The 18771-nt window shown below is 33.1% G+C and overlaps 1 protein-coding gene across 1 annotated transcript in view; it reads left to right on the top strand.

Annotated features, from left to right (window-relative positions):
• Positions 1 to 18771, top strand: part of Epha6 (EPH receptor A6) — an 800746-nt gene that overhangs the window by 133752 nt on the left and 648223 nt on the right. The window contains exon 3 of the mRNA XM_048803856.1: positions 11535 to 12198. Coding sequence (XP_048659813.1) covers positions 11535 to 12198 — 664 coding nt within the window. The remainder of the gene's footprint in view (positions 1 to 11534; positions 12199 to 18771) is intronic.

Here is an 18771-nt window from a genome sequence, read left to right as displayed (position 1 = left end):
TCTAATGGGGCAGATTTCATTTTGCCAGACACCTGACTGAGATGTTGCTTTTGAATGTCTCCCAGACAAAGAAAGGCTGCTGGTCGTCTAGCAATAATGAGGGAGTCACATTTGTACACACACAGGCTTCAGGAAAATCTCAGTATTTAAATCCAAATGTATCCATGTATATTTATCTAGAACTTAAATCCTTCCTTGTCCATCCTAACTTTACTGCAGGAGATACATCATGGCTGAAGAGTCATCTTTCTCTACAGTTTGATTCATTGATGTCAATTCCTGATCTTGTTCTGCATATGTACCTGATATTATTAACACCTTCTTTGTCAGATTGTTCCATGAGTTGGAGGTTGGATCAGTTGAGTATGTTGTTATTCTTTCTTCAGTGCATTGATAGCACTTAACAATGACCATTGTCCTTATAAATTACCTTTGCTATTGGAGTGTAACTCATTCAAATCCTAAATATATTACTTACTTGAATGTTAGCCTCTGCCTCTATGAAATCCCACTTCACCACAGAAATAATGTTGGCAGTTGAGATGCTTCAGAATAGCAACGTTCATTATTATCTCAACAGCAGTGGAGTACTTGGCCATTTGGACAGTGAGTAATACAGTTACTGGGGTACCTGCTTCTGGGAATCATTTTCATGCCCACTGTCTTGTTCTAGGTCCTTAATAAGCTAGTGCTGAAACAAAAATTTGGTAGTTTATTTGGAAAATTCAGGGGCATGGATTGGGGAGGAAAGTGATGCAGAAAGAAGATGACGTCAACATTAAAGGGCACTTTATGAAACTGCTTGATACCATAGATAATTGGTGCTTAATTCCACCATGACATTCAGGGAAATGGTATAAAACCTGTCTCATTCACTAAATTCTACTAATCATGTTTTGATGATTTTTTCCTAGGGGTATTAACTTCTTAGCACTGGTGACCTGTCAAGTATACAGAGAAAACTTCTATAGTTTTCTTTTTTCTGTTTTTTTTTTTTCAGGGGTTCAGTCTTCATACATAGAGTTGATGTTAGCACACCCTGAAAAGTTATAGGAAATGGGCAGAATTCTGACAGCATCTGCTTCATGGAAGAAGTGAAATTAAACTTAACTGAAGTCAGCTCATGCAGCATCAAATGCCATTTGAAGAAGTATATGTAAACTTGATTTTCTTTAGAGAAAGAATTTGATTAGCTAAGAATTTTGCCTTAGGAAAATTAAACTGAAGTAGTTTATAGTATTGTTTGGAGAACAGGATTGGGTAGTGTTATGGTTTGTGTACAAAAATTCCCTGAAAAGCTCATGTGGCAATGGAGGACAGGTCAGAGGTGAAATGGTTAGATTAGGAGAACTATAACCTCATCAATGGATTTATCCTTCTGGTGGAATAATAGATTACTGGTGGGAACTGCAGGCAGGTAGGACATGGCTGCAAGAAATAGGTCCCTGGTTCCTTGTGTTTGCTCACACACACACTCTGTTTTCCGGCTGCAAAGAGCTTTGCAGCTTTCTTTTGGCATGCCCTTCCACCAAAATGTTCTGCCTCATCTCAATCCCAGAGCAACAAAATCAGCCAGCCATGGACTAAACCTCTGAAACCATCAGTCAAAATAAACTTCTCTGAGTTTTTCTTGTCAGTTATTTTAGTCACAGCAAAGAAAAGCCGACTAGCAGATAGTATAATGGAGAGGGCGTAACATGATGATCTTATTTCTATTTCTAGTTCTGACTGGGACCTGCTCACAGTCCTAATGCTAAAGCAGCTTCCAGAAGACTAGCATTCTGAGCACACGCCAACAATAGTATTTCAGATGAAAGAGATTTCATTCTCAAAAGAGCTGAGAAATTAGAATGGAAGCAAACATTCCCAGATTACTTTTTTTTTCTGTTCTATTTATAAAGAGTCCTGGGAAATCTTCACCCTGTCATTCAGACTTCAATATGTTGTTTGAGCTAAAGCACATTAACCTAAACAGAAACAGCCTTGTATGGAGAGAGTTAAGGTTGTCCTTGCCTGTGCTTTCTGGTATACAGTACTGTCCAACCAACTCTTTGTGACCTTTAGCACCATTTAGCAAAACTTCATTCCCAGTAGTGGTTCACCAAGACAAAGGAACAGAAAAGAGACAATGAAAAAGAACAGAGAACAAAGACAATGAAAAAGGACTAAGCACTAAGAAGCAATTTTTTTTGACTAATTTGAAAGCTGCTTAGAAATAGAAGAGCAAAAACTAAGAACATACTCATATGTTAAGCACTTATCTAGTAATACTTGTTTTAATTTATCATCCTCATATAAAACACCAACAGGCCTATGTCAAATTAGTTTAACTCAGATACTCCCTTTCTTGCACAAGCTTTAATTTCCTACAAATCTTTACCGACTTCACCTATTTCTGGGGCTTTTAAAGACCTACTCTTTTCCATTGTTGAGAACCCATTCCTGGAATAGGTTTTCTTCTTCTTTTTTTTTTTTTTTGGAGGAATTTTCTACCAGTATTTACAATTAATTGTAACAAAATCTTAGGGAAGAATTCTCCAGGGCATGGCTGTTTGCCAGATCTGCTTGGGTATTTCTGTATACACAGTGCAACTTGAGTTCATTTCCAGAAAAATTATATGTCATACATTGGGTTTCTTTCTGTTTTCTCCCACCTATTATGTAAAAGTGAACAGATAAGCTAAAATACAAAGTTGGGGGAAAATACATGATTTACTCTGATCTTTCCTATTGTGTTTGCATGAAATAAACAGTAACATCTTTGGTTATTAGTATATGTACAACTCTAGCTTTGGGTAAAACAATATCATCATATCCCTGGTATATCATAATCCCATTTCCCAGTTTGCAGAGAATAAAGAAAGCATAGTCATTTCAAGTGGTAAACTTCCAAATCTTCAAATATCTAAGTGGATGTATTCATGCGCAATAGGTAACATCTAGTTAGTCTTATCACTTTGGGGAGAGAGGTGTCCCCTGAGGTCTCCAGACCTGATCACATACACCTCTGAATGACGGTTCAGTGCCTCCTTATCATCACTGCTCTATGCAAATCCTCATTTGCTTTATTTTTATTTATTATTGCTGCTCTTTTACCATTCGACTGTTCTGTTGTGTTTGAGGTGATCACAAACATAGTTCATATGTAGAATTCTAATGTTGAACAAGGTTGTCCTACCAGAAGTCATTCCAGTGGGACTGAAGTCTTAAAGTTTTAATTTTAATATAATTGTGAAGATCTAAGGTATTTAAAATAACAAGAGAAAAATAAATATTACTGTGAAGTGTTAAGGCAACATTAGTGGGCCAAAATTTGACCAAATAAGGTTTATAGAGAATCATGATCTTACCCTGAAAGATTCTTTACTAATTATTTTACACATTATGTGTCTGCAATATGAAATAGCTCTTCTCCAGATTTCTGCATGAAGATGAATGCCACAGCAACATTTCATCAAATGTTTTCTTGTCTTGGCCACCAGTAACTTCTCTGTTAATAATTGCAGTATACATCGAACTCTTTATTTTACTACACCTTTCAGCAGCATTTAATATATTTAAATATTTTCTCTTTTAGTAATCATTTTCTTCTATAACATGCATAGAACATCACACTTGTATCTCCCAATTTGCATTCATATGTACAGTTTGAGTATTTTATACTTGATATTTGCAAGAATTAACAATTCATAAATTAATGTATTTAAATACTGTACCTTTTACTTAAAATATAAAATTAATTATAGTTACAGCTGTGGACTATGGATTTAATTAAAAATTAGAGCAAAGATGGATGATTTGACAGAATCTGTAAGTAGTCCTTTTTTATTAAAATCCTGCTCAGTTAAAGGGTACTTGCCAAGCAGCCTTGATTGCATATGGCCTGCTCTGCTCCGGTCACTATCTCTCCCAATGCAAAAATATGTTCCCAAATTAATTTTTCTCTCCTCCTTCTTTGCTTACCTCCATTTTGAAAACACACACACACACACACACACGCACGCACATGACACATAAAGAGGGAGAGTTCTAAACCTGAATTTTCTTGTACTAAAAATCTTGTGCATTAGCATAATGCCCAAAAAGCCATTTGTTGTTTCTAGGCTTCAGCTAAGGCATGGCATCTGAATTATCTATAATCAGCTACATTATTCTGATATCTTTAAAATAACATTTCTGGTTTGGGAGAGTGCTAAAAGTTTACATATTTCTTTACATGTATGATATTTAGAATCTTGACCTAAGAAACAATAAGTCTCCACATTAGTAGATGCATTGAGAATTAATTTAGAATTCAAGCCTCGTGCTATTCACCTGAATATTCAACAAATACTAAGAACCTACTGTGAGCTTTGTAAATATTCCCTTGGTAATGGGGATGCATTGATGAACAACACAAAGTGTCTACTTTTGTAGAACTAGCATTCTACATACACTTATTTTAATTTAAAGCTTTCATATGGGTCAGCATAAATTTTCAGATACATTTGATGTTTAGTCTTGTGTTTTCTTTAAAATCTCAAGTGAGTTAATTCATTCTTCAGGTCAGTTCCTTCATCTCTAAAACCAGGATAAAACGCTTCATACAAATGCTAATGTATATAAGTTCAAGACTTAAATTAAATGTGGCTTGTGAGATAATTATTCTGTGCTTTCTATATTTGTGAATTCCCATGAAACCTAGCATGGTCCTCAGGTATTGTTGAATATTAAGGCAGAATAATTTAGATGAATATTTGACATCTCTTTATTGTAGTATTGCTGTAAATATTCAAAGATGGTATTTGCAGAATTTTTATTCATTTGTTCAGTAAATTCTTGACTTCTGATAATGCCAGTTAAGATCTTTGGACATATAGAAGGTGGACTCTATTATCAGACATTTAATCTTCATGAATATTTGATGTTTTTAATGGGATGATCTTTTCTTAGTGGAAATTATCCTCATTGCTATAATATTTTGGTTCTATTAATAGGAATAATCCACAAAAAGTAATAAATTTATTTGTAAAACTTACTCAGTCTCAGCAGTTGTCTTCTAGATATACCACTGAATTCATATCTTTTTAAATTAAATATCTTTGTAGTACTAATAAAAAAGTTTTATGTTTGCCCAAAGTGAAATAGAAATGTATCTGCACATGATACATTTTGCTTCTCATTTTATTCTCTGAAACTAGTTATCATTTAAATGCAGAGCCTTCGCTTTTCTGCTGCAAAAACAGATTTATGTTATTAACTACATGCCTAGCAGCAGAATTCAGGGCACTAATTTTCTAAGTTTATGTCAGTATATTGACTCAAAGTGAATTTTTAAGTGGTTGTGAGGAAAATATCATATTAGAATAAGAAGGCCCTTTAAGAAGTTTTTCATTGATAGAAAATATTAGATGTATATGCTTTAAACAATTAAGCCACTACAGAGTTACATAATGAGCTGCCTGTGTGTTCAATAACTATAGTTTATTTTTCTTATGCAAGGGGCAGGAAGAATGTTCTGAACAAATCAGATAGACGTCATTTTACCAAATGAAAGCTTCTCTTCATTCTGAAGCATTCTTTTTCTTAGGATGAATTTGATGTTTTACTTCTCTCTTGCTCCTTTTTCTAATAAACTTGGTTATCTGTGGGACTAATTAGTTAAGTCATAGACTTAAAACACTGTGGAACGAATTACATAGGGAACCTGACAAGGAATTAAAAATTCATCAGGATTTTGTTTTTGTTTTATTTTAACCTATCTTTAGATTAGCGCTCATTGGGAAAAATGAATAATTTGCTTTTATTGCATTATTAATTAATCATCTGCCAGTAATACTAGACAACTTGAAAGGTCATTTACTTTTTTGGAGTCGTATCTTTGAAATGGTGCTTTGTTGTAGACTTTCCTCTGCATGGCTTCCCGTTTATATGTTTATCACAACCACATTTTGAGGAATAAAAAGATAAGAAAAAAACATTTCTCCACAAACTTTTTTTTTTTTTCATATTGGCATGAGTTGGGATCTGTTACAGTTTGTGACAGAAATAAATTCAGGAAATCAATAATTTTATTAAAGCACAGAGTGGAGAGGGAGGAAAAAGTTTTGATCTACATATGAATACTTATTCTTTAGGAGGCAGAGGTAAAGAACAAAGTACTTCTGTACAGCATTGTCTTTCTCCAATGTTTTTTGGAGTGCTTTCTGTCTCATTCCTTCCTATCAGTACATATAACATTACTTTTTACAGATTTTTATTTTTATTCCCCTTCAATCAGCAAGCCCTGCAGCTGTGTATGGTCCTCATATAGTCAGGGCATGACTTTCCTCCCTACCATGTGTTTCTAGGGATACAGAGGTAAACGTATTAGTCTGAGGGTGATTGATCTTTTCCTTTGCTAGTTCTTTAAGTGAGTTTTCAGGACTTTCACTTTCTTTGAAAATTTAATTAGCTTTGAAGTAGTTCATTTCATTTTGAGAAATTATCTGCTTTTATCTTAAAATTTCAAAGTTTACTATGGAATAAAATTTATATTCCTGTTGCATTCTAAATATTTTTCAAAAGGAAGAAGATATGCATTTGAGACATTTATATGAGGACTTGGATATATGGTCAGTTTATCAATTTATTATCTAAACATTCCTTCCCTACAAAGGCTATGTGTTTGACTTATTTTAATATCTGTGAGAAAAGAAAGCAGTCTGATTCTTCAATGATATTTCTGCTTTAAGTACTAATTTTCTTGTTCTAACTTTCTATTCTCAAAAGTAATTCAGTTTTTTGCCTAGTTTATTTGACTTGTTATGGAAACAAAAACTTCATATGTGGGTAGAGATTTTTTTTTTTTTTAAAGAGAGAGCTCAGGTATAAATACACTACGGACTATTTAGAGCTCTGTACTCCTGTCAGTTCTAAGAAATATTCAATTGAGATGGGAATGGCAAGAGCTCAGCACTAAGATAAATGCCCTGTTGTATGTATCCAGTGGGTAAATGCTGTTACCCCTGGTAAAACAAATATACTTATTTTCCAGCTGTGAAATGTTTAAATATACATGAACTGCCTAAATGTTGAAAATATAGGATGAAAATAATCAAACATCTCATTAGTTCTGCTATTATATTAGTCAATTCCATCAGCTGTTTGCTTTTATATAGCAGGCACTGAAGCAAAATATACCAATTCCTCCTTCATGTATTCTTTTTGCTCTTAATTTTTTCATATTTTTCATGTAAGACTAACAGTATCATAATATAAAAGCAATAAGCCAATGTATAATGTACAAAAAAGCTCAGAAAACCAAAAAAACAAGTCATTGAAGCTTCTTCATAGTAGAGTATCTTGTAAACTATGTTCGTTCTTACAGCCTGTGTAAGTAGAACAAAGATTTTTTTTTTTTTTTTGCAGTTCTTTATGAGTTGCTTTCTTTGGGTACAGGAGTGGATATATGAATTATAGGTGATGAGTGCAAGTTTTGTCATGTGAACTATCTTGGTTAATGAAAACTGTTGCTTTAGCAAGAAGGAGTTTTCCTTCAGAGATTTTCTGGGAAAGAATGTTTTAAGAGTCATATGACTATTTTAAGAATGTGCATGTTGGATATGTTATGATATAGTTACGGTTGGATATGTTATGATATAGTTGCGGTCTCTATAGCAGGAAAAGTAATAAGGCTTTGGAAGATTTATATACTCATGAGTCCCACAGAGGGAGTCTGTATATTTCTTTACTCATGAGTCCCACAGAGGGAGTCTGTACATGCCATGAAAGACAATAGAGGTTTTGGTCAGATGGTAAATGGCAAAACTCTAGGCCAGAAGCCTTTAATGAGATTTTCAAGTAAAGGTACTGCAGAGTAGGCACTTCAGCATCGTTAGGTTAAATAATTCCTGTGGGATTTGTACTTTAAGGGTGGTCTCTAAATGCCTCATACCCAGCCTGGGATGATTTAGGACAAGAGGAATATTGGAATATTGGCTGCCTGTGTGAGAATTAGATAAGTGGATGTTTGGGGATTTAGACTTGGGGTTGGTTGTTTGGCATATAAAAGATCCACTTCAGCCCTTTGCAATCTCTAAGAATTATCTAGCCCTGGGAGGGAAGTTTTTTCATCTGCTCAACTCTCTCCAGCAAGCTTTATAAGATGCCAAAACATCATAGACTATAGAAAATCAAGCCAGAAGCCTTGGTTCTAGTTCATGGTCAGTACAAGTATAACAATGAGCAATTACTTTAACTTTGGAGCCTTGGATTCCTTACTCGTATCATGAAAATGAATACTAATAAGGTATGAAAATCCGTGCTGCTACTACTACTACTACTATTTTTTTTTTTTTTGTCTTTTTTGGAACTGGGGGTGGAACCCAGGGCTTTGTGAATACAAGACAAATGCTTTGCTAGTGAGATACATCCCAGCCCTTTCTATGCTACTTTAATGAGTATAAAGCTTTAATGACTATAAACTCAGTGTATAGTTTCCTTAGAGGTCATTACATCCAAGATGAATATGTAGTCCAAAGAAATAGTCCTTTGGACTATACCTAATTTTTGCTTAAGCAAAACTTCTTACTGATCATGAAACTTGAAGTTTTTAACCTTTTCTGTCCATCGCTTCGTAATTCATCTATCCACAACTTGATCTAAAGAAAGGGCTTATAAAATCAAGACAAAAAAAATCTTTGTTCTACCTATGCTGGCCATAAAAACAGAAATGATTTGCAAATGTATGGTTTGCTTTACCAAGTTTTTTTCTACATTGTATATTAGCAATTTTTTTTATATAATGGTGTGTTAGATTTTTTTTCACTGTGACAAATACCTGAGATAATCCAATTATAAGGAGGGAAGTTTTACTTTGGCTCACTATTTCAGAGGTTTCAGTTCATGATCACTTGACATCATTGCCCTTGGGTCTGTGGCAGCACAGTACATAATGGAATGAGCATGTGGCAGAGGAGCTGCTCACCTCATGGCAGTCATGAAGGGAAAAGAGAGGATATGTGTGTGTGTGTGTGTATAGGGAGGATAACCAATATCTCCTTTCAGAACACTCTCTGAGTGATCTAATTTCCTTCTATTAGGCCAGTCTCCCCAAAGTGCTACAGATTAGCAATCAAGTCTTTAACATGGTGGAGATATTTCAGATCCAAATTATAGCAAATGGGTATACTATTTTATTCCAACATAAAACATATTTGAAAAAAAATAAGTATCAGGAGATTAAGGAGTTAGAATATTTTGGGTTCAGTGACTGTAATGCAGCTGAAGCAAATTGTCAAATTAATGACAATTAATGATGGTTTGATTTGTAAGTTTATCTAATTTCTACCTTTATCTACACACATAGAAAATGAATTATGTATTTGTTTTGAATGAAATTTTGAAATTTAATCCATTATATATCTGTGGTACAACCTTAAAGTTTTCTCACAGTGTAGGCATGTAGATTAGTTTTATACACTAGCTTCAACATCTTCCCCTCTTCCTTACTGAATTGTTTTAGTCTTTAAGGTGCATGTCATGTGCCTTCTTCAATGCCAATACTTCCAAAACACTCCAATTCATGAATAAGTTCTCATTTGAGCACATACTATGTTTACTATATATCCCATTCCATTGTTATTTATAAACAAACCTGTGCTATCAGTAACATTTTCCTAATTTTTTTTATTTTAAAGATATAATAATATTTCCAATGAGAACAAGCCTTGTATCCTTGTATCCTCATTTTAACACTTTTATGGAACTTGACACATACAGTAAATTCATTAATTATTATCAATTTCTTATTAACACATGACCTCTAAGATTCACAATATATTTTATGAAGTTAAAAGTGTTTTGAAGTAAATGTTTACATTACCTGACTAAGAGTGAGGTAGAACCTAGTGGGTTCTTTAAATATTATATTTAACTCTGCAAGTTAATAAAGAATAATTATAATATTTTCAAATTCCAAATTGGGTATTCTTTATCTTCCTGTCATCTTTAGACCCAAAAAAGGAAGGCCATGCTCTCTGTCTAGAGCTTTTCGTGATCTTGCCCTTTCTCTCCTCTGGCTTTACTCCTCTTCATGAAACTCTAACCTTGAGGGATGAGGAGATATGCCACATAAATCCTATGCTTTCCGCTTACATAAGACCATAGATTGTCAAGACCCCATAATTTATTTCTCAAGCTCAGGGTTTCTTTCAGGAACTCCATGTCCTGTTGAGGTCCATCCTCCAATGGATATACTGTGCATTGTTCTGCCCTTCTCAAGTTAAATGGAAGACCAAAGTTGGCAGCTTTGGGTAGCAGGAAAGGAGCACAGCTTGTACCTGAAGGCTTGTAGGCCACCATATGTACATGGTGAACCCCTCATGGTTTGGGATAGAGCTAGAGTCAAGGAATGGAACAACAGTAGGACTGACTGAAGTAGGGGCTAGCCCTCTATGGACCACCACATACTTCCATTGCTATTCTAAAGAATACAAGTATTTTTCTATGGACCTGGCATCCCAGGTTGTTAGGAAGTTGGCTTTACAAAGTAAAAATATAAAAATTTAAATTTTCATCTTATTTAAAGTATGATTTACTATTTAAAAATATTTATACACTTGGTATGTAAGGCCCCAAACTTATATTGTTGCCTCAGGTCCCAATTTTCAGATATGTTAGTAAATTTCATATTCTTTTACAGTTGTACCAATCTTGAATTTATTTTCTTATTTTAGGAAATCAAATTCAAATTTAGAAATCTAATGTAAAGTATTTTCTCTCTTCTTGGTTAAAATGAAATTTATCAATTGCTTTGGTATTAAGTCCAATTCTAATTTCTTTATTTTTCTTTCTTCCTTTTTTCCTCCTCTTCCTCCTCCTCTTTTTTCTGTCAATGATCGAAGAAACAATTTTTTTCACAAACATCTCAAATTTGACATCAAGGATAATGCACAACTTTAAGTATCATTATATACTGTCTTTGAGTAGTTTCATATTTCTTGTGTGATTTTTCTGACCCTTTTCTCCATGTAAACATTCCCCCAAAGAGCCATGTAAATATTTTACTGAATACTGTAAAAAACATCGTGATGTGATGTGTGGCAAATTGGATATGAGGACAGATGGGGAAACCAGAGAGCATATATCATGTGTCTCATTGTTTTCTTTTCTTTTTTTTTTTTTTTAATCAGATAATGAATGCTTCTTTATGTTCTTTTAGTGTTACAGGAAATAATTAAACTGCTCTTTATGTATTTAAGTAGTATATACTTTATAACAGTCCTATGAAATGGGTAATATTAAGTTTAATTTTACACTTAAGGAAATTAGAGATATTAAATAAAGTTGCTGTAGGTCATACAGTTAATATGTAAGAAGGCAAGATTCATACAGGGATGGTCAATTGCAGAAACCATCCTCTCAATCAGAGGCTCATGATTAAAATGCTGTTGCATTATTGCTTTGAACAGCTTCATTTGCATCCTTTTAATTCACTTTATGTTAAAATATTTGGAAGTTTCCATTTCACCATTGTCGTTTTATAATTACTTATTTTTTTTTTCTTTTCACAGTGGGATGCCATCACTGAAATGGATGAACACAATAGGCCTATTCATACTTACCAGGTATGCAATGTAATGGAGCCAAACCAAAACAACTGGCTTCGTACAAACTGGATCTCACGTGATGCAGCTCAGAAAATTTATGTGGAAATGAAGTTCACACTAAGGGATTGTAACAGCATCCCTTGGGTCTTGGGGACTTGCAAAGAAACCTTCAATCTGTATTATATGGAATCAGATGAGTCCCATGCAATTAAATTCAAGCCAAGCCAGTATATAAAGATTGACACAATTGCTGCTGATGAGAGTTTTACCCAGATGGATTTAGGTGATCGCATCCTCAAACTCAACACCGAAATTCGTGAAGTGGGGCCTATAGAAAGAAAGGGATTTTATCTGGCTTTTCAAGACATTGGGGCATGCATTGCCCTGGTCTCTGTTCGTGTTTTCTACAAAAAGTGTCCCTTCACTGTTCGAAACTTGGCCATGTTTCCTGATACCATCCCAAGAGTTGACTCTTCCTCTTTGGTTGAAGTACGGGGCTCTTGTGTGAAGAGTGCCGAAGAGCGTGATACTCCTAAACTATATTGTGGAGCAGATGGAGATTGGCTGGTTCCTCTTGGAAGGTGTATCTGCAGTACAGGATATGAAGAAATTGAGGGTTCTTGCCATGGTAAGGAACATTTAAATAATTTATTTTGCATTTAATTATTTTTTAAAAGTAAACATGTTCTACAATAATTTGAAAATAGTAAACATTTTGATACTGCTCCTAATAGTTAATTATACAAAAAATCAACTCCTATTATCTATATGAAAATGTATAACCTTTTTTTTCTTCCTGGTAAAATATATCATTTTTCTTTTGATAAAGGAGTTAAACACTATGTATTGTGGTTTTCACCTACTTTTATGAAGAAGACTAAAATCAACCATAGTAATAAAAACCAATGGGGATTCAAAATAGGATTTGCCCAATGTCCCTGTGTTGGTGGTTTAGAGACACTGTCATATTGAAACACCATTAAAAAACGATTGCATTTTCATGTTGAATTATAATAAAAGAATAATATTTAAGTGGAATTATACTTAAAGGGGTAATTCATATGTTTTATTTTAAAAAAAAATAAGCTAGTTTATACAGGTGTTATGTGTTTGAAGGTTGAAGGTTGAGTATTGACTTTTTCAAAAATTAATTTGTCCCTTGTTATTATTAAGTACACTTTCTAGCCACATGACACAGTAATTATTTATTAAAATAGCAGTATTTGTATAAGGTCCAAGTATTAGGATATATTAATACTACATAATGCTAGTTAAGTTTAGCATTACACAGGGTTAGATAATGAAAGACCTGTAATTTTAAAAGAGAAACATTTTTCCCTTTTTATATGAAATATCTTATGAGGGTTTATTAATTTAATGAATCTATATAAAGATTTTATATACCCTTGATAAAGATCATCTATTCAATTATGTTTGCATTTAGTATTCAAAACCAAAACACAAATATAGAAAAAAAAGTTATTTTCTTGGTAAACTGTAGCATACTAGAATTATTTCCTTCTCAGAGATAAATTATATACAGATGTTTGCCGGTAGTGCCATATTGAATTTTTTGACGTCTTGATTGATGCTATATTCATATTCATTAAAAAAAAATTGAGAAAAAGTAAATAAGGAAAAAAATACTTGTTTTTATATAAGGGTCATGGGTAATATATATGAATTTTTCAAAGGATTTATCTACTCATAAAATGTTTGGGTTCTTGATTCTTGAAAAGTTTGCTAGAGGCTCCAGTGATCCTCATGTTTTATAGTTGGAGAACATTAATATTGGCATGAAAAGTCAGTAGTGTGTATTTTATAAAGCATGAACTAGTCTTCTTCCACTATTTAATCACTCAAATATATTTCATTCAATTTATCAATATAGATTGAACCTGAAATTTTTACTCACTTAAAACAAAGATTTATAATGGAGCAAAAATAAATCATAAATGATCCTGGATAGATTTATAAAATACTTTACATTTTTTGTTATATTTTTAATACAATAAATATTTTATACATATGAAAAATTATTCAGTGAATGGGAGGGCAATTAGAACTGGGAATAAAATATACCTAAGGAACCATACTGTTTTGCCACATTTTAAAGTACATAGAAGTTACAGGCTTTGATTGATAAAAATAATCAAATTTTAAAAATATTTTAAAAATTGTTCAATAATCCAAGGATTTATGTGATTAGCTTTTACTATATTTGTATTTTTATGGCATAGACCACAGGATTAAAGTAACCAACCATGATGACTAGATATCTTTTTACTTAACATGCTTGTTGTGTGAAATTTTATTCTTTGTATATGTCCTAATATTTCTTTATTGTCTGGCAAAGGTGATTTTGAACAAATGATAAATTAGCATCCTCAGATTGTCCAGTGCTTCTGCATGTCTATTTTTATGTCTTGTTATCTTTATTCTTATTTACCTGGTTTCAGAAATATGAGGGAGTTGGGATAGTATAAATGTTCATCATCTTCTTTACTATATGCCAGAAACTATAAGGATTGAACTTGAATTTTATGTCCATGGCTTACTAAATTTGAAATCAGTTTTTGTATCTATTTGTTATTTTGTAAGACTGAAAATAACCACATATGGTTTTAATTAAATATAAGGACATGCTATTAGCAAAGAAAAGGGAATTTGAGTGGATATAGAGACTAGTTTTTTTATTTGTTCTAATTATGACATTAGAATGCATAAATGGATTATAATTTCTCATTCTTCTGGTTGTACATGTTGTAGAATCATGCTGGTCATATAATTTTATATGTACATATAGTAATGATGTCTTATTCATTCTACTATACTTCCTACATCTATACCCCTGCCTTCTCCCTTCACTCCCCCCCTACAAAATCCAAAGTACCTCTATTTTGGCCTAACCACACCCTGCCCCTTATTGTGAATTAGCATCCACATATCAGAGAAAACATTTGGCCTTTGGTATTTTGGGATTGGCTTACTTCACTTAACGTGATATTCTCTAGCTGCATCCATTTACCAACAAATGCCATAATTTCATTCTTAAGGCTTTGTAATATTATAGAGTGTATATATACCATATTATCTTTATCCATTCATCTGTTGAACGTCATATAGGTTGGTTCCATAGTTTAGCTATTGTGAATTGAGCTGCTAAAAACATGGATGTGGCTGTATCAGTATAGTATGCTGATTTTAAGTCATTTGGGTATAAACCAAGGAGTGGGATAATTGAGTCAAATGGTGATTCAATTTCAAGTTTTCTGAGGAATCTCCTTCTGCTTTCCATAATGGTTGCAATTATTTGCAGTCCCATGAGCAATGTATGAGTTTACCTTTTCCCCCACATCCTAGCCAACATTTATTGTTGCTCATGTTCTTGATAATTGCCATTCTGACTTGAGTAAGATGAAATCTTAGTTTTGATATGCATTTCTCTTATTGCTGGAGATGTTAAACTTTTTTTTCATGTAGTTTTTTTTTTGTTGATCTATTGTATTTCTTCTGTGAAATGTGTGTTCAGTTCCTTAGCACATTTATTGATTAGGTTATTTATTTTCTGGTGTTGAGTTTTTTTAATATATCCTGGAGATTAACATAGAGACCATTTTTAAACTTTTTTTGTGGCAGCATCCTATGTTCTGTACAAATTATTTGCTTACAATTCTGTAGTCAGGATATCTGGACTGGGTTCACAGTGGTTCTTATTTGGTCTTAAATACAACTAAAGTTATTTGAAGATTTATCAGAGCTGAATGTCTAAGAATGGCTTCATACACTTATAATTCTATATCTAGTATCTTTGACGTTCTAAGGTTGCTTACTGTCTACATCCTAATTATACTCTTTTAGTGTGTTTTATTTCAGATAATTATTCTAGTATTTTTCTTTATTGGTATGTATATTAAAAGTGATTAATCCCAATAGTATTCAAGTGACTTCACAATTGGGCCCTGTTCTGTTCTTTTCCTAGCCTTGCATAATTCTGTCTGCTATTCTATTTTTATTATTTTTGAAAAATTTCTGTGCTTTTCCTGTCCCTTTTTTTTCATATTTTATTTAGCTGCTCAGTGCCCTTTTCTTCCTTTTTCTGCAATGGCATTTCATTCATCCTCCGAAGTGTAGCAGAAATGTCCTATGTCTGGGTTTTCAGTGAGTTAATAGCTCTCTTCTCTATGTGAACAGGTTTTACTAATTGTTTATTTGCTTGTTTCACCTGGCTATCAGATAAAAGAGGTGTATTTCAACCTCGCCTGTGTAATAAAGGGTAGGAAACTGGTTGATGGGAGTGTTTCTGTGGCACTGAGCATGGACTCTCCTGAGTAAAGGTTTAGCTTCTGGTGGAGCTGCTCCCTGCGCTGTTTATCCTCATCTATGAAACAAGAAAGCTCCTTTCAGGGAGGGTTTCAGTATTATACAGATCTGGAAGGCCTTAGAAAGTATGGTCATCCATCATTTTATGACTGGGCACTAAATTACTAAAAACAGAGCTTCATTTTCTGGGGCCAACAGTAATGACCAACACTAGACTGAGAATTGAAGCTCAGATGTTTCTCCTATGGGCTGTTGTGAGTTTTTCCTTTCTTCTTTCCACTATTTTCCCTTTCCTTCCTCCCTCCCTTTCTTCCTCTCTCTTCCAATCAGTGGTGCTCTTACTTTGTGTTAATTTTTCCTGTCTGCCAAGCCCAAAATAATGGAGGTCTGTTACACATTATTTAAGACCCTTTTCAAGCTGTTGTTTTCTGTAGTCCAGTATAGTTATTGTTAGGACAGAATTGACACATCCATTCTGAAATTTAGGCTACCGAGAGTAATGGAAAAAATACAGATTTATGTGGAACTTTGCAGATAAAGATCACAAATAAGAAAATTTACAATGAAGCTTTGTATATTTTCATAATTTGCTTGAATTAATTTGAGAGCTCTAACTATGCAGTAGACACGTAAGGTGGTTTAAAGTAGAATAAATCCATGTATATCTATATTATCTGTATCTACTGAATGATATATAAGTACTTATGTTTATATAATTCATTATTGTATTATATCCTAAAGAATTATATCACTGAATGTTTGAAATAGTGATGCCTTTCTCCAATATTAAGGTACATCTAGATCCAAATTCTAGAAGCACAAAAGAGAGAAGTACTCTTATTCTTGTAGTGTCAATCAAGTTTAAATAGAAACTTTATTATGGCATATATGATAAATTTAAAACAAAATGCAAGGATATAGGTTACTGTATTGTACCTAACAAGCAGTATTATAATTTTGTTTTACAAATCAATTTATTTTTGATAACTATTTTAATTCTATTTCATAAGTTCCTAACTGAAACTGTCATACTGGGGATATTGATATTAGACATAGAATTTGTAATTTATTTATTTTATTTAATGTCAATTCTTGTTAAGGATTTGAATTAAAAATGAAGTTGATTGGACAAGTAGTCTTTCACTTTACATATCTAAGATTATTTTAAGACAATATAAGAAATGACTGGATATGGCATGCAAAGTTGAATGCAATTTTTGTTCAGTTGTCTGAGTCCTAAAGTGACATGAATCCCTAATAATCTCCTCTGGAACATTAATTTAAGATAATCTCATTAAGGTTGTAGCATTTCTACTTTGAGTCCTATGTACCTAAAACTGTACATATTTTAAAGTTAAATAAAAATTGATAATTATCTGCATCACCAAAAAAAATTAAAAAATAAGAAATGTCAGTTTAAGTTTAGAGTTTTATATCTGTTGGGCATACATATATACTACAAGGATACTTTCTTTAAGTATAACATGATATGATTAAATAATATTTAGCTATAGAAATTAAAGTTCTAAAACATTGAGAATTTTTCAAAACCTTTGCTTTTTTCTAGAACATGCTTTTATTTGTTTATTTTCCTTCTAGTGCTGCTTTAAAATTCAGGAGGGAAGGATGGTGGCATTTCTCAGACCATTGCATTATTGTGCATAGAGGTGAATGGGATATACAAGGCCTTTAGTGACTTAGCTATTGATTTGATCTTCTGAAGAGTGTTGTTATTAAGGCTTCTTGGCACAGTCCTCTGCTGCAGTTCAGAAATATTTATACTCTGAGTTTATGATCTTCTGTCTAATCATGTTATCAAAGATGACTGTGGAAGCAGAAAGCATAAAGAAATTTGAGAGGCCAGGATTTGCTGGCATTAAATAAGGGGGTTTGAGGATATGATGAAAAGCTGGAAGGTGAGATTGGGATCAGAAAAAAAAGGGCAGACTTACTGGCCCAAATAGTATTTTCGTTTTCGAAAGGTTTTCACATAGTAAATATAAACTCTTGCAATATGACCTTCGATTCCAAACAAAGCTGCTTTGTCATGAAGCAATTCCAGGCTTTCATCTGACTTGAGAAGAATATGAAATCTAGAAGTTTAAAGGAATCTAAAAATAGAAGGAATTATTGCTAAGTGAGACACAGTAAAGGTGAATAATTACATTATTCTTTGTTCTTTATCACAATTTTAACAATAGGTTAAAATATAAACTGTCTTGAAATTAAAATATTTATGAAATTATTTAAATAATATTTAACATTAATTTTACTCCCTATATTGTTTTTCTGGCTTGAAAAATATAAATTATGTTTCTATAGGGGTTATGCTTAAATTTTAAAATATTTTGAGCACATATATTTCTGGAAAGGGATAAAGTGATCTAGTATCTGTTCTTTTTCCAAGCGTGAACTACCTTGCAACCCCTGGAATTGTGATTTTCCTTGTGAATATTGCCTAGAATTTTATTTTACCTTTTAAACACACACACACACACACACACACACACACATTATTAGCTCTCTGGAGTCAATACTTAGTTACACAAAGTATTTTTTTTTAACTCATCACCTTTCTGATTATCTCCTTTCTTCTGGGTTAAAATATTCTTTTCACTGAAGTATATTCTTTGGTAGTTCTTTTGGCAGGATTCTATGAGTGGATCTGCTCTTTAATGGATATCTAAAAATATCTTTAGGGCTGTGGGTGTAGCTCAGATGTGGAGTGCCTGTTAGGCCCTGGGTCCAATCTGAACCCCCCAAAACGCACGCACAAAAAGCCCTTTGTTTTGCCTTCCCTGCTCAGTGATTGCTTATTTGGTCATAGAATACTAGGTTAGAATTGTTTTTTCTTGAGTACCCTGAAAAAATTACTTCC

The sequence above is a fragment of the Marmota marmota genome, unplaced genomic scaffold (assembly GCF_001458135.2).
Source record: "Marmota marmota marmota unplaced genomic scaffold, marMar, whole genome shotgun sequence".
Taxonomy (NCBI): domain Eukaryota; kingdom Metazoa; phylum Chordata; class Mammalia; order Rodentia; family Sciuridae; genus Marmota; species Marmota marmota.
The sequence above is the reverse complement of the archived record's forward strand: the minus strand, read 5'-3'. Positions and strand labels throughout refer to the sequence as shown.